Source organism: Pygoscelis adeliae, unplaced genomic scaffold (assembly GCF_000699105.1).
Source record: "Pygoscelis adeliae isolate BGI_AS28 unplaced genomic scaffold, ASM69910v1 Scaffold135, whole genome shotgun sequence".
NCBI classification, from domain to species: domain Eukaryota; kingdom Metazoa; phylum Chordata; class Aves; order Sphenisciformes; family Spheniscidae; genus Pygoscelis; species Pygoscelis adeliae.
Window position 1 is genome coordinate 2315417 of NW_008824908.1, and position 14012 is coordinate 2329428.

The 14012-nt window shown below is 39.0% G+C and overlaps 1 protein-coding gene across 1 annotated transcript in view; it reads left to right on the forward strand.

Moving 5' to 3' along the window:
• Nucleotides 1-5154, forward strand: part of SEC61B (Sec61 beta subunit) — a 7006-nt gene extending 1852 nt beyond the window's left edge. The window contains exons 2-3 of the mRNA XM_009324946.1: nucleotides 99-200; nucleotides 4819-5154. Coding sequence (XP_009323221.1) covers nucleotides 99-200; nucleotides 4819-4906 — 190 coding nt within the window. The 3' untranslated portion in view covers nucleotides 4907-5154. The remainder of the gene's footprint in view (nucleotides 1-98; nucleotides 201-4818) is intronic.
• The last annotated feature ends 8858 nt before the right edge of the window (nucleotides 5155-14012 follow it).

Genomic DNA, 14012 nt, shown 5'->3' on the forward strand with positions numbered 1-14012 from the left:
TGTCTTGCTTCTGCAGAGTCCCTCGGGGTGCTTAGTGCTAGAAGCTGGCAGAGCGCTAACGTGTTTTGGTCTCTGTTTCATTCTGTTATCCTCTAAAGGAAGAATGCCAGCTGTGGGACGAGAAGCGCAGGCCGTGCCACTTCCACAGGTACTGGTGGGATGTGGCGATTCTACACTGAGGACTCTCCAGGGCTCAAAGTGTAAGTTGGATATGTGCGTGGTGGCAGGCATGGGGGCTATATATTTCACCTGCTTATGTAATCTTTCAGTCTTCAAATTGAGAGATCAATGTTCTGCTCTGCATGGGAAAACAAGCTGAATTGATGGCTGCTTAGATAGATTTGGGATGAAATATTGTATTTAATCTGTAAACTTGGAGAGGTAGTTTTTGAAGCTGTAGTGGCTTTAAAAAGGTAGGTACAAGTTATATTTTGTAATTGCCTAGACTTACCTTAAGTGGCCTTTGAAGACTGCAAGCAATGCCTTTGAAAGGGGGGAAGATTACTTGTCACGGTGAATTTAGGCATCTACGTGCATGTTTTTGTTCTCTTTAATGAAATTTTTGTTTTTTTCTTTATTAATAGATACATTGTGATCCTGTGCCCCCCTTGAAAACATAATATAACTGACATGCCACATGTTTGCAGAATCTCAGGTGTTTTTATTAAGAAGCTGAAGATAAATTAGCTAAGCTTGCAAAGCGAATAACATTCTGATACCTTGTATATCTGTTTTTACAAGGTGAATATTCCAAGATTATGGTCAAATATCTGGTGGTAGTCTCCCATAAGCTGTAAAGAGAGCCCAAGTTTCTACTTTTTGGCCAGTTTGAGTCATTCAGATCAGTTTCCCAAACAAGCTTTGCAGCCTAATATTTGGGTAACAAAGGTGGAAGGTGTATTTCAGCTGATGGGTGTGTGCTAAGTCATACCCTGAGCGGGAGTTTGTGCTTCTTGTAGAGTTATACTTCATGGCCTCTTGTTCTTACTGGATTGAAGAGACTCGAGACACTCAGGGATGTCCCTATTGCTTCTTTTTTCTAGAATCCATTAGTATTTTATTTTGGAGCCTTTTAAGAGGGCTGCTGCTGGCTGCATGAACAGAACATTTGGGGAAGGGCTGGTGATAGTCTAGTTAGTGATTGTTCCATGAGTAATCCTTCCTCTGAAGTTGTCTTACGTGTTTTCATTTTCATATGTGCTTGACACTTTAAAAAGCAAAAACTATACAGCAAACCATCAAAGTAGTGGTGTTCTGCTACTGCAGGTCTCTCTTTCTCCATTCTGAATCCAGAGAGGAGACAAGGCAAAGAAAAGGCAATGAGCAACGATAGTGTTCTAGAGCAAATCTAGGCAGATAAGCAAGGCAACTATTTTCTGTGTTGTTTGGTCTACTAAAACTCAATTTAAAAAAAAAGAATAAAACCAAACTGAGAAAAACAGAAGTGTTCTACCATTAGGTAGATTTTTTTTTTCCCCAATAGACTTGTGATACAACTTGTCAAAGGAGGTTTACCACCTTCAGTAGGTTTCCTTGTGAATCCTTGGTTTCGCTTTTGATGTTGAATGGCCACTCAGTTTTGAAGAGACTCGAGACACTCAGGGATGTCCCTATTGCTTCTTTTTTCTAGAATCCATTAGTATTTTATTTTGGAGCCTTTTAAGAGGGCTGCTGCTGGCTGCATGAACAGAACATTTGGGGAAGGGCTGGTGATAGTCTAGTTAGTGATTGTTCCATGAGTAATCCTTCCTCTGAAGTTGTCTTACGTGTTTTCATTTTCATATGTGCTTGACACTTTAAAAAGCAAAAACTATACAGCAAACCATCAAAGTAGTGGTGTTCTGCTACTGCAGGTCTCTCTTTCTCCATTCTGAATCCAGAGAGGAGACAAGGCAAAGAAAAGGCAATGAGCAACGATAGTGTTCTAGAGCAAATCTAGGCAGATAAGCAAGGCAACTATTTTCTGTGTTGTTTGGTCTACTAAAACTCAATTTAAAAAAAAAAGAATAAAACCAAACTGAGAAAAACAGAAGTGTTCTACCATTAGGTAGATTTTTTTTTTCCCCAATAGACTTGTGATACAACTTGTCAAAGGAGGTTTACCACCTTCAGTAGGTTTCCTTGTGAATCCTTGGTTTCGCTTTTGATGTTGAATGGCCACTCAGTTGTTCTAATCTTCAATACAAGCAGGTCAGTAGATAGATTTTCCCTTCTATTTATGTTGCAACACAGTGGTTCCCAGTTTTAAGGTTTTGGAACACTGGGAGTGGTTTTTTTGGCAAGCTACCATGCGTAGCTGTGTGGTCAGGCTTTTAATGGAAGAAACAAATCTGTAAAAATGAGTTGGTTGTACAAATGACCTGTGCACTAGATGCAACGTTTTCTGAACCATGGCTTGGGAACAATTTTCTTCCATACAGCTTTCCACGTATTTTTCTACATATTTTTTTCCCATAGCAACCAATTGTTATGATCTCTGTCCTATTCAGTAGCCTTAAAAATACAAATAGGTTATAGAGAGGTTGCGGTTGCCTCAGTAAAGTGCTTCAGCCGAAGCTATTTTTAGAAATGGTTGTGGTCACTACTGCATAAAGCAGTGTGAAAGCTTAGCCTGGTGGTGGGTTTTTTTTTGTGTTTTCTCATGTTGTTTAAAATACGAGCTCTTAAAAGTACTATGAAAAAATACATAAAAACACCTCAGAACAGGTTATTTCATGCTAGCTATGATCGGGAGAATTCCGCTCTAGATCAAAAGTTTTATATTGCGCATAATTATACCTCTGATGCTTCAGGTATTTAGTGTCTGTACTCAACATCAGAAATAATAAATATGTTGAATAAGCAAGTTTGGTTTGCCTCAGGAAAGTACCTTTATCTGTAGTACAGGATGCTACAAAATATATATATCTTTAAAAACAATATTAGCAGAAGGGAGCTGTGGGGGATGTGGTTGAGAGTGGGATGTGGTATTTTTCTCTTTAGAACTCAGATCAAGCATCGCACACTTTGAAAAGAAGACTAAACCCAAACTTGTTGCTCTTTCTGTGACACTTGGTACCTGTGGTTCCTGTATCTTGTCTTGAGCTTTCTTAAAGAGCCTATAGGCAGTGTTGCCTGTGGAGCCATGATAGAGAATCAAATCGGGCTTGTGGTATAATCTGCAGCCTTATGAAAGGCATTGCAGTACCAAATGCACAGTACCAAATCTTTAGAGGTGCCTGAATTGGGTTTGTTTATTTACTTATTTATTTATTTAAACTGTGTGGTGGGCTGAGAAGATTCAGGTGTATGGAGGAGAATTGCAGGGTTTCGGCAGGTTGTCTTTGGGACTGGAGGAAATGAGATATACATGTCAGTATTGGAAAGCTGATTATTCTGTAGGGGGATCAATGTCATCTGCATGTTTAAAAAAACCACCAAACACACAAACAATCCCCCCTGTTTATTTCCATGTTGCTCTGTTCTGGTTAGTGGTGCTTCTCTATTCCTGTGTGCCTTTGGCAAAGAGTAGCTTACGTATTACTACTACTAAAGGCTCAAATGAACTAAATAGTAATCCAGATACAGTGTAAGGACTTTGTGCACCTGATATCATTATGATTTATATTATGTAGGACATAAACTTCAAATATGCATAAAACACTGGGGATTACGAAGTACATTCTGTTGCTTAGTGAAAGATATCCCTTGATAAGGGTTGCTTATGTACTCGCTGTGTATGCGGACTTTTTTTATTTTGCACGTTTTGTTACTGGTTTGTTTGCTAAATGCTTTATGTCTGTGTTCAGGGTTCTCCATACCCAAGTAAGTCTATGATAGATAATAACTGAGTTTTAAAACTCAATGTAAGACTATAGTTATGAACATTTGAAGTATATGGACCATGATCTCATAGAAAAATAGGTTAGTAAATTTGTTTCAATCCATTCTCAGTTTCTTTTTTACTTTGTATTCAAGTAACATTTACCTGCTTATAAACAGTAACCTGGAGGATAACAGAATTCATGGTGTTTCTCCCAACAGCAGGTTGAAAGTCAGAAACGAGATTGTACAAAGTGATACGAAGCAGGGTTGAGCGCGTGTAATGGGGTGTGTAATTGTTGTGTCTCAGAACAGCGTGAAACAGCTGGTTTAGTCTCTCAACATGCACCCTAAGATTAAACTTTTTTAAAAACATCACTATACAATTTCTAAACAACGTATAAAAGCGGGAAGGAAAAAGTTAAGAAATTTGTTAATTTATACATTCTAGGTAATGATTTAGTGATGGAGTTAACTTTGACATTCAGTGTATCGTTTTCAAGAAAACAGAAGTCCCCGTCTCTCACCCACTGCTGCCATTGTTTTCAAATTAAATAAAACCTCTGAACAGCTAATGCGAATTTTATGCCAAAATTTTACTAGCCGCTAGAGGACTCTGTCGGTTTTTGTATCTGACTACATCTTTGCTCAGGTGGCTATCTGAGTAGTAAATACAGATGATAATTTTCCAGAGATTGTTTTCACAACGATGAGTCATAATGAACCATTAATTACTTCTTAAATAAGTGGGGGTTTTTTGTTATTATATTGTGCTTTATAGTTACGTAACATTTAGGGTGTGTAAAACTACCTTTAAAAACATAGGGGCAGCAGCAGTTTTTGATAGAGATGGCTGTCTCATTTCTGTGTACTTTAAAATATTGCTATGGGAATGGAGTAAGAGTTTTCTCATACAATTGCTTATGAACTGATGAGTTCATCTGGCTGATAACGACTGGCCTTTGGACAAAGTAGACTTTTTTTTTATGTTAATGCATTTTTTTTCTTTATTTTTAGTGGGCCTGTTCCAGTTTTGGTCATGAGTCTTCTTTTTATTGCTTCTGTGTTTATGCTGCACATCTGGGGTAAATACACTCGTTCATAGACTCAGCTGCCAACTTAAAGCATACATCTTGGACCAAAAATATGGTGGATCCTGGTTGTTCTTGGAGAGAGACTGGGGAAGCTTCCTATCACCTGTTGAAGTCCTGTCAACTTTGGCTCTAATACCGAATGAATTTCTCAGTTCGCTATTTGGGCAGGTTTAAAGTCTGTCATGGGTCATTTTATATTTGTATCTGTACATGTAGAATACAGGTATTGCAATAAAAGTTGTATATGGAAATAGAAACAGTCTTAACTGTATTTTTTCCTCCTATTCCAACATACCACAACTAGAATATTGTACTTGTGGTTTTCATACGTAACGATATTTCTGAGTAAATCCTGTTTGACAGTTCAAACCAGATTCTTCTATACTGTACGTTGCTATATAGTTTTATGCCAGAAGATCTTTTTTTGTGAATGGGAGAGGCAAAATCTGGTGCACAAACATGCAAAGGTAAAAAATACGTTTGTTGAAATAAAACTGAGGTACACTAGCTGAGCTAGTCATGTTCTTCTGTTAAATCCAGCTATTTTTCTGGGTTTATTTTGTTTATTTCATTTATTTCCTAAATGCAAGTTAAGCTTTACTCAGTGCTCATTATACGTAAAAGTATATAAGTATGCTTGTTTTTCAAACCGCACTTGAGGAACAACATGAACTGGTACCTAACTGATTTTAAAAAGAATAATTGCATGGCTGTCAAAGACATGTTTCTCCTGCAGGTCCAGACTCTTTCAAGGAGGCTTAGGGAGGAAAATCGAATGGGAGGACTGGAAAAGCAATGGCTGCATTTTAAATAACAGGACGTGCAAACAGGCTGAGATACAGCTAAGTGGCTCTTCAGATAATCACTCCAGTTTTCTTCTGAGTGGTGGTCTTTATTTTCCTTTTTGAACAGTCAGACAGCTCTTCCTTCTCTTTTTAAAGGTACATACATATTGGTGCGTTAGCGTTTCAGTTGTTTCTCACTGCTGATGTGGTCTTGAGATTCAGATAACCAAATCAGGCCTTTCGATACAGTTGGATAGAATTATTTTAGCCTGTTGTTCATGTTACGATTCCTGTTTGAATATCAGCTTGTAATGGGAAAACAATATTCTTGGTTATGCAGCCTTGATAATGTTGACTGCGGACATGTTGTACAAGCAGTCTCTCTTAAGCACCACCTTCCTTTAAAGCAATTCTTAAAGTAGCATTACTTCTGAAAAGAAGAAACTGTTCAGAACGAAAAGAAGAAACTGTTCAGAACAAAAAGAAGAACAAGGAATGTGGTCTCAGGGCTATAAGGATAATTGCTTTGAGCTGTGCTTATGCCATAATACCTAGTGTAAATGTAGAGGGAAAGAAAGAAGACTTGGAGCAGAAACTGAAAATTGTCTTACAAAATGTAATGGTAGGAGGGCTATGTTTTCAGATGATTGAAAGTTGAGGAACAGGGAATTCTGGTGACTCAAAGGCAGTAGGGTGGCAGAATCCACTAAAGCGGTGGAAACTTGAGCCAAATAAATCATGTGTCAGAGGGAAAAGGATCCGCACATCACTTACTGCTATGCATATGGAAGGGAAGTAAAAACACAAGGGAAAATAAAACAAATAGGGGGATTAGCGCACCACTTCAAAAAGCGGATATAAGGATCTCTTATTTAAATGCTTTGCCTAGCAAGAAGGTAAAATCTGTACGATCAGTGATCTCCTTTTAAGGCAAGAAAGAAAATGCTAAGAAAAGACCAAGTGCAAGTCAGTTGTTCCACTGACCATGTGGACAGACTGTGCTGCTGACTTAGTTTGTGGTACTCAAAGGGAAAGGAATAATGTACTCTAAAATAGTGTAAGGGAAAGGAATAACGGATAACAGTAATATCTAAGTAGGTAACCTCTTCTTTACTCTTGGTGATACAGTTTTCTAACACAGCAGGAAACAATTTTCTTTGAAACACTTCCGGTCCCTAAAAGCCGTTTTGCCACATCAAATAATTCCATTTAAAGCCTTCCACATTTTTGCTTGTCTGGTATCTTGCTGCTTCTAAAGACCAAAATCAGCTATGAACTCAGAAAAAGAAAGGGGGCGGGGGGAAGGCTTACTGCTGTACAGCCTACATTTAATTCAACTGAGTGAAAAAACGTTGACTATTTTGACAGTGCTGTCCTTGATTAAGTATTTTGTTTTCTAGAATGGCCTGTCAAGGAGTCTAATGTCTCTAGTTTTGCACAAATTACTTCCCACCCCTTCTTGGCTTTGTATTTTGGAGGTGTGAGCTTTCCTATGGTTTAAAAAACCTTGCTGCTTTAATTCGTGAAAGAAGTGATACCTCAGTTGCATGCAGCTAGCTGAAACGTCCATAGCTTGCTTTGATGTTCCTTGTACATAATAAAAAGACAGATTTCTCTATCGTATGTTTTCAATTTGTGATCATTTTAATGATTAGCATAAAAGTGTTCGATATTCATGCTCATAGTTTTAGCATTTCATGTACATGAGCTGTAGTGGATTCTTGCAACTGATGTTTATCAAAACTTCAGCTCCACAGAAGTACAGATAAAGAAATGCAGGTTGCAAAGCCTTTCCAGAAGTTTGGCTAATAATGAATGTGAAATTCTGTTTGGCCTGGATGAATAAATTATGGCCATGCTGATAAACAGCAGCTAATCTGTAATACAGAAAACTACGTCTTTCAGTAGTAGGTGGAAAAGAAGAAAGGATGATCATTTGCAAAGCTTCATATCGGACAACTAGGAATTAGTAAGACTTTGGATTTTTATGCCCACTTATATGTGATTAAGATATATAAGCTTCGCTGAGCTGGCTGTTAGAAATTGTAAATGTAGTTTACTTAAATGCTACAGAAGGCTCTAGGTCCACAAAGATCTTTACTTTGTCTCCTTAACACTAAAGGTTCAAGAAATCTGGAAGAACTTATATTTCCATAGAAGATATGATAAAGTACTAGAATCTTTTATTCTTGACTTAAAAAAAAAATATTTGCAACCTCAGGCTCCATAATTCCTCAAATAAGGAAGGGGTTTTAAAAGGAAATCATCCTGTTGTACGTGAGTACGTCTGTGTCCCTTAAGCTTTCCCTCCCTCCCCACCAATAGGTCTGAGTATGTGAGCCAGCTTCAGCCTGGTTTAACAGAGGAGTAGAAGCTGAAAGACACTATTCTTGGGGGTTGGGTGAAGTAGGTAGCTGGTGGAAGAGGGAGACTGTAGAAGTTCCCTCTGAGCAAAAGACTCTCACTTTTCACTTGTTACCTAGGGAGAATAGGGGGAGAGCTAGACTTCTTAAGTGCCTTTATGATAGGAAAAGCTTTAATCTTTGCTCTTGCACCTTTTTGCACATTGAAGTCAATCACCCACAAGCTGCGGATCTGTAGGTATGTGGGCTTCGTTAGTTCTGATGTTTCAGAACCTGTTACTTTTGCCGTCTGTGTAGAAGTCAGCTCTACTACACAAAAACAATCTTTTTTCCCCTCCCTCTAGGCTTCGCTCTTTACTGGTATCTGGTTGGTTACATCCAGGCCAATCTTCCTTGTAGTGTGCGTGTAGCATATGAATTCATCCAATCTTTTGCCATCATGTCGTAACAAATACTGTGCTTCTGATAATCACTCAGATGTTCTCATTCTTGAAGGGACCAAGGGGAAGGGCAGTTATTCAAGTGCATAATTCATGACTGTCCCATACATACACAGCTCTTTTGCAGCAGAAGGATTTTTTTTTTTCTTTTATCACATCAGACTCTGAATTTACTCTCCAAGAAGAAACTGTCAGCTCTTTTCAATGTCTCATCTATCTCCAGCTGTTTCTTAAGCTCTCTGAGCCTATCAGACATAACATAAACTAGTGTAAGCTCTCTTCAGTACTGTTCACAGTAAGTTGTAATGCCTTTACTACAGGCATGTATATATATCTGTAAAGATAACGTGCATGCACATGCCTATGGTTGCTTTATCAGTTTAGAAATGCAAAAGGATGTGTCTCTGAAAATGTAAGATGGTATGCCCTTATTAGACTGCACTGTGACAGCAGTGCAAAGAAGCAAACAGAACAGCTTGTGTTCTCTTCCTCAGCTGTATTAGCTAGAGATGAGTGGATGCTATACCGAGATTATGTGGTGAGGGCTAAATGATTTTATAAATATATTAATGGATTCTGTGAGGGGCTTGGTAGAAAAACTTATCTTTTTTTTTTTTGTCTGGAAAAAGAGATGCCTCTTGTTTCTTCAAAGGCTAACTTGTTACATACTTCCAGTTTTGATAATAAGGCTGCATTGACATCCTCATATTAGCTGTTCATATAAATATGTTTCATAGAAGGCTATGTTTTGTAGACTTGGCATTGTTAGTAATATATTAAGAGCATTAATGATTCTTAACTTGGGATGTGAGCTGTAAGAGGGGACTGTGCCTTTTGGCTTTTTTTTATTGAGGGGAAAATTGTATAGCATTTCTGATTTCTGCTTTGATTTCAGAAGCTGGTGAAAAGAAAGGCAGGCAAAGCAAGAGCAGGTGTGAAGTTACTGAGTACACTTCATCCCTGACATGTATCGTGACCTTCTCTTCTTCCTTCTACATTCCAGTTGTCTCTTTTTCTCTGGGAGGCTGATGATTATGCTGAACTTTGCCATGTAGTAGGATAATGCTCTGATGCAGAGATGTGGCAGGTAGTAACAACAGTGAACAGAACAGACCCGTTTTCCTTATGACAAAATCCAAGTTCAGATGTGGATCACCACAGGTTTGACACCTTTATCTCACATTCGGCTGCAGGTTGCAAATAATTATCCTTGTTTCTTACTTTGAAGGATTTTTCCCACAGCTGCCTTCCAGAATAGTGTGTGTGATTTTTTTGATCAACCAGAAATGGAGGAATTCTTTGAAGTTACACTATCATTTCATAAAACAGAACCAGGCAAAACTTTTCATGCACTGCCTCCTCCAAAGAGCTGTTTGTCTTAATATTAACAAAGTTAAATTCTAGCTAGTTTAGTGTGATTTTTTTTTTTTTTTAGTTGAAGCATTTATCACTGAGTAAATATGCTGACTTGTTTTCCTCCTGTGATACTACAGAGAGATATCAAATATATTTACAAATGCTGCAGAGGTAAGACATTATCTCAGTGAAATGCTTCCCAAATAAAATCAGAGCTAAATTTACAGTCAGTATGCTCCAGTTTCAGAGGGACTGCATCCCCAACATCTATTAATTATCAAACACCATTCTGTGAGACCTTCTTCCAAGTTTATTAGCTACTGTTCTGATTGTTTTCCTGGTAAGGTGATATGAAAAGAACCTAAAGCAATGTTGCCTTACATTCCCAAGATTGGCTGGTAAGTAATGTTACTCCTTTCTTACACAGAAGTACCATGCAGTTAGAGTATGGTGTATGTTGTAATCAGTGGAGGAGAGCGTATCTGTTCCACACCTCAGGAAGACATCTGTCAGGGAAAAAACAACAGCATGATACAAACTGCTGAGAAGTTTGTGAAGGACCAAACTATTGTAATTGAGTGTGAATCTGAACCTGATGCAGTTGTGGGGCTTGGTAGACCTAGCTTTCTAATTTTGTTCCATTGTTGTTTCCATGCCCCTTGCTGAAAAGCTTTTTTTTATCGCCTTTTATGGCATTTGGGCATGATTTAAAAAACAAACAAACAAAAACTTTACAGAAGGTTGAAAACTCATGCATGGAGGAACTCATAGTGGTGGATAGTAGAGTTAGAGCCTTTCTCTCCTCTGCTCTGGGTGGAATTAAATAATAATCATCTCCCTGCTCTCTGCGTGCAAAATTGCCTAATGATAGAATTGCCTTCACTGAATGAAAGAGTTTGTGGAGTGAGATTATCTCCCTGTTTCTGAACAGAGAAAGAACCTCACAGCACCTGTGGGTAGAAGAAAAATGTTTTTGCTAGTTCTGCTTCCAAGAATATTTTCCGCCTCGAAGCTGAAATGATTTCTAACCACTTTCTGCCCCATGGCAAACTCAAGAACAGCAGAGCATCAGATAGGGCCTCTTGTCTTGGACCACTGCTTGAAGATTGACCACTTTGAGGGGAATATTTTTCAGTAAAATGACTTCTTGCAGCAACTTGTATCTCCGTTGTTTAGGCTGTTGTGGCTATGGCAGCGTAGCTTCTCTGAAAAAGCATCTATGTTCTGCAGAAAGCACAGAGGTCTTTTATTTGTCCTGGTGTCCAACCAAGGTAGTTCACCTGCAGCTGTTCCTTCCTGATATTTAAGGAACGCCACCACTTCATCCAGTGGTAGCCCTTTCTCCCCACTTTTTCCTGGCTTTTCTTGAGGATGGGTTACTTGATGAAATCCTTTTCTCCATGTGAACGACACAGAAATCTCACCTCTCTAAGGTGAGATTTAACTTCAGATTAGTTAACTTTAGATTTCCACAATGTAGCTGCTAATAGCTGTGCGCCTTTTGTAGTCACTGGTGACAAACCTGCATTTCTAGGGTTTAGGTCTGCTAACCTGTTTTAGTGTAGGGTGAAAAGGCGCTGTGTAGGTGCCTGTTGCTCCAGGCAGTTGGAGAACTGTGGACAGCAACTCAGAATAGTTGGAGCATTTGTCAACATTGTAGGTGCCAGATTGTTTGAGATGAAATCCAACCCTGCATCCCAGCTGCTGCTGACAGAGCTACTGATCTTTAACTTCATTTTGGTGATGAAATAATCTGAGAGTGTACAGTGGTGATGAAACCTGAAAACCTCATGAAGTCACACTTGGCAGGTCACAGTCATCAACAAAGACTTTCCAAAGAGCAAAAATTTTAGCAGCACCATGATCCTTGAAGAAAAAATAATTGGCAATTCAGGAAAGCACTTAAAAAAGACAGTAAGTCAGTAAATGCTGCTGGAGCGTGTTTTTTCCATGTGAGTTTCACTGAACCATTTCATTTTAACTTGCTTCATGTTGGTTGTGCCAACACAGAGTTAGAGTCTATCTGCTAGTGCCTTGCCATCGCTAGGCAGCATTTTGTGCTACGTATGGCAACTGAGTCACCTCTATGCAGTGGGAAAAAAACAAATTGAACGGATATAAATTTTGACTAGTTTTACTCTTGTATCAAAATAGTTGTGTAACCAATGAGGAATAAAAAGAAAAACTCATGGAGAAATGTTAGCAAACTTTGTGTGTGTGTGATGGGTTTGACTGTCTCATACTGAAGCTAATGGGAAAGCTGCTAAGCATCTGTGTGAGGAGGATGAGGCAGCTGTGGGTTTGTGTCAAAAAGGAAATTTAATGTTTTTACTGTTCACTTTCTAAGCTTGCTCTTTACTGTAAACCCAGGAGCTATACTGATGATTAAATTTGATGAGAAAATAGACCCTTCTTGTACTTAAGGTAAGGAATGAGCTGTAAAACAATATGCTTCCTCCAAAAGATTGCCTTTTTAATTTTTTGGTTTGGTTTGTTTTTTTTGGTATTTGGAGCATTACAGAGACCAGGAACAAGAATATATTTGGTTGAAGTTGCAGGCAGATTGTGACAGAATTTATGGTATGTGTGGTCTTAGTGCTATAACGCTGTCAAAGCTGGGTCCCTGACAAAATTATGATTCTACGCTTTTGAAATAAGCCACAAGTGACTGATAGAAAGGTTCGCTTCAGAAGTTAGGTGATACTTGTACCTGATGACATGAGAATGTTTTTAGAAATGTGTGTGTTGGGGGCTTAAGACGCAACCTTGACATTCAGAAATACTGGAGTATTTCTGAACTTCTTAAGCCTTTCTCAGCATGTCATGCGATGTTTTCAGTCTTTTTCTTCACAGACCGGTAAAACAAGTACGATACCATAATGTTTGGGAGTATATCTGTAGCTTGCCTGCGGGGTGGACTTCTTCCCAAATACCAGAGGTAGGTGAGTAGAGCACAGGTCACTAGGGGTGGCCAAGCACGGAAAGGGTAGGCAGTGCAGCTTTGGGTAGGTGTGCTGGCAACCCTGTGGGATGGAAGGAGGAGGAAGTCAAATGACAGAAGCAGAAATCACTGCTCCACCTCCTCCATACCCCATTGGTAGCAGAGATGTTGTTTGTATGCTTTTTTTGTTAGCAGACATCAGCAATGTACCAGCATTTCGACTTTTTAGTTAGCTGGGTTAAAATATATGTATGTGTATTCGTCTGTATGGCATTAGACTATTTGAGGAACTAGTCAATTCTGTAACTAGGAAATTCCTCTCACCTCCAGATACCAGCAGGAGGAGGAAATTGTGAACGCTGACAATTTGCTCCTGCGCAGCAGGTCAAAACCTGCCCTGTTAAGTCAGCTTAAGTATTGTCTTCAGTGAAGCTGGTGTTTCAGCACTATGACCTGTTCTTTAGCTTGGTCCCTTGCAGCCCTTATTTTGCAGCTGTTCCCTCACACTGTGGAAGAACTGCGTTCCAGCATAGTGTTATGCTTTGGAGCAATGGATCTGGAGACTCAAATGGAGCAATGGCCATAAGCTGTGTTACATCACACCCGATCTGGCTGCAGTGCAGTATGACTCCCTTCTTGACTTCTAAGGTCTGCCAGCAAGGCAACAGAATAAGCTCTACAGACCTCAAGAACAGTTTTGGTGAAACCAGGCAGCCTTCAGAAGTGACTTGGCAGGGAAAGAAAGATGGTGGTAGATGTCCCTTTCTGCTTTCTGAGGGTAGAAATAAAGACTGAAAGTTGGGGGTTTTTTTAACCTCCCCCCACCCCTTTCAACCTCTGGAATCTACTTTTCTTCTGCATTAGAAATTAAGGCCTCTTTAGCCAGGCCTTTTCACTGGAGAAGTAGAGAAATTATGAAATCACAAAGTGTTAAGGGAAAATGGAGCAGTTCTGTCCAAAAGGATGACTAGAAGATATTTTCTTCCTTAAAAAAAGCTATTTAAATCAACAACTAATTAACATCTTGATGAAGGATGTTTTCACGTTCAATAGCCTCAGCTTTTCATGTCTCTACTACATTCTCAATAAATAGCCATGAAAAGATAGAAGGTAGTTTGCTGCAACTTACAGTATATGGTAGATTGACATAAAATAAGCTACATCTTCCCCCAGAGCATGTTCACGTACAAAAGAATAGATGTTTTCACGTTCAATAGCCTCAGCTTTTCATG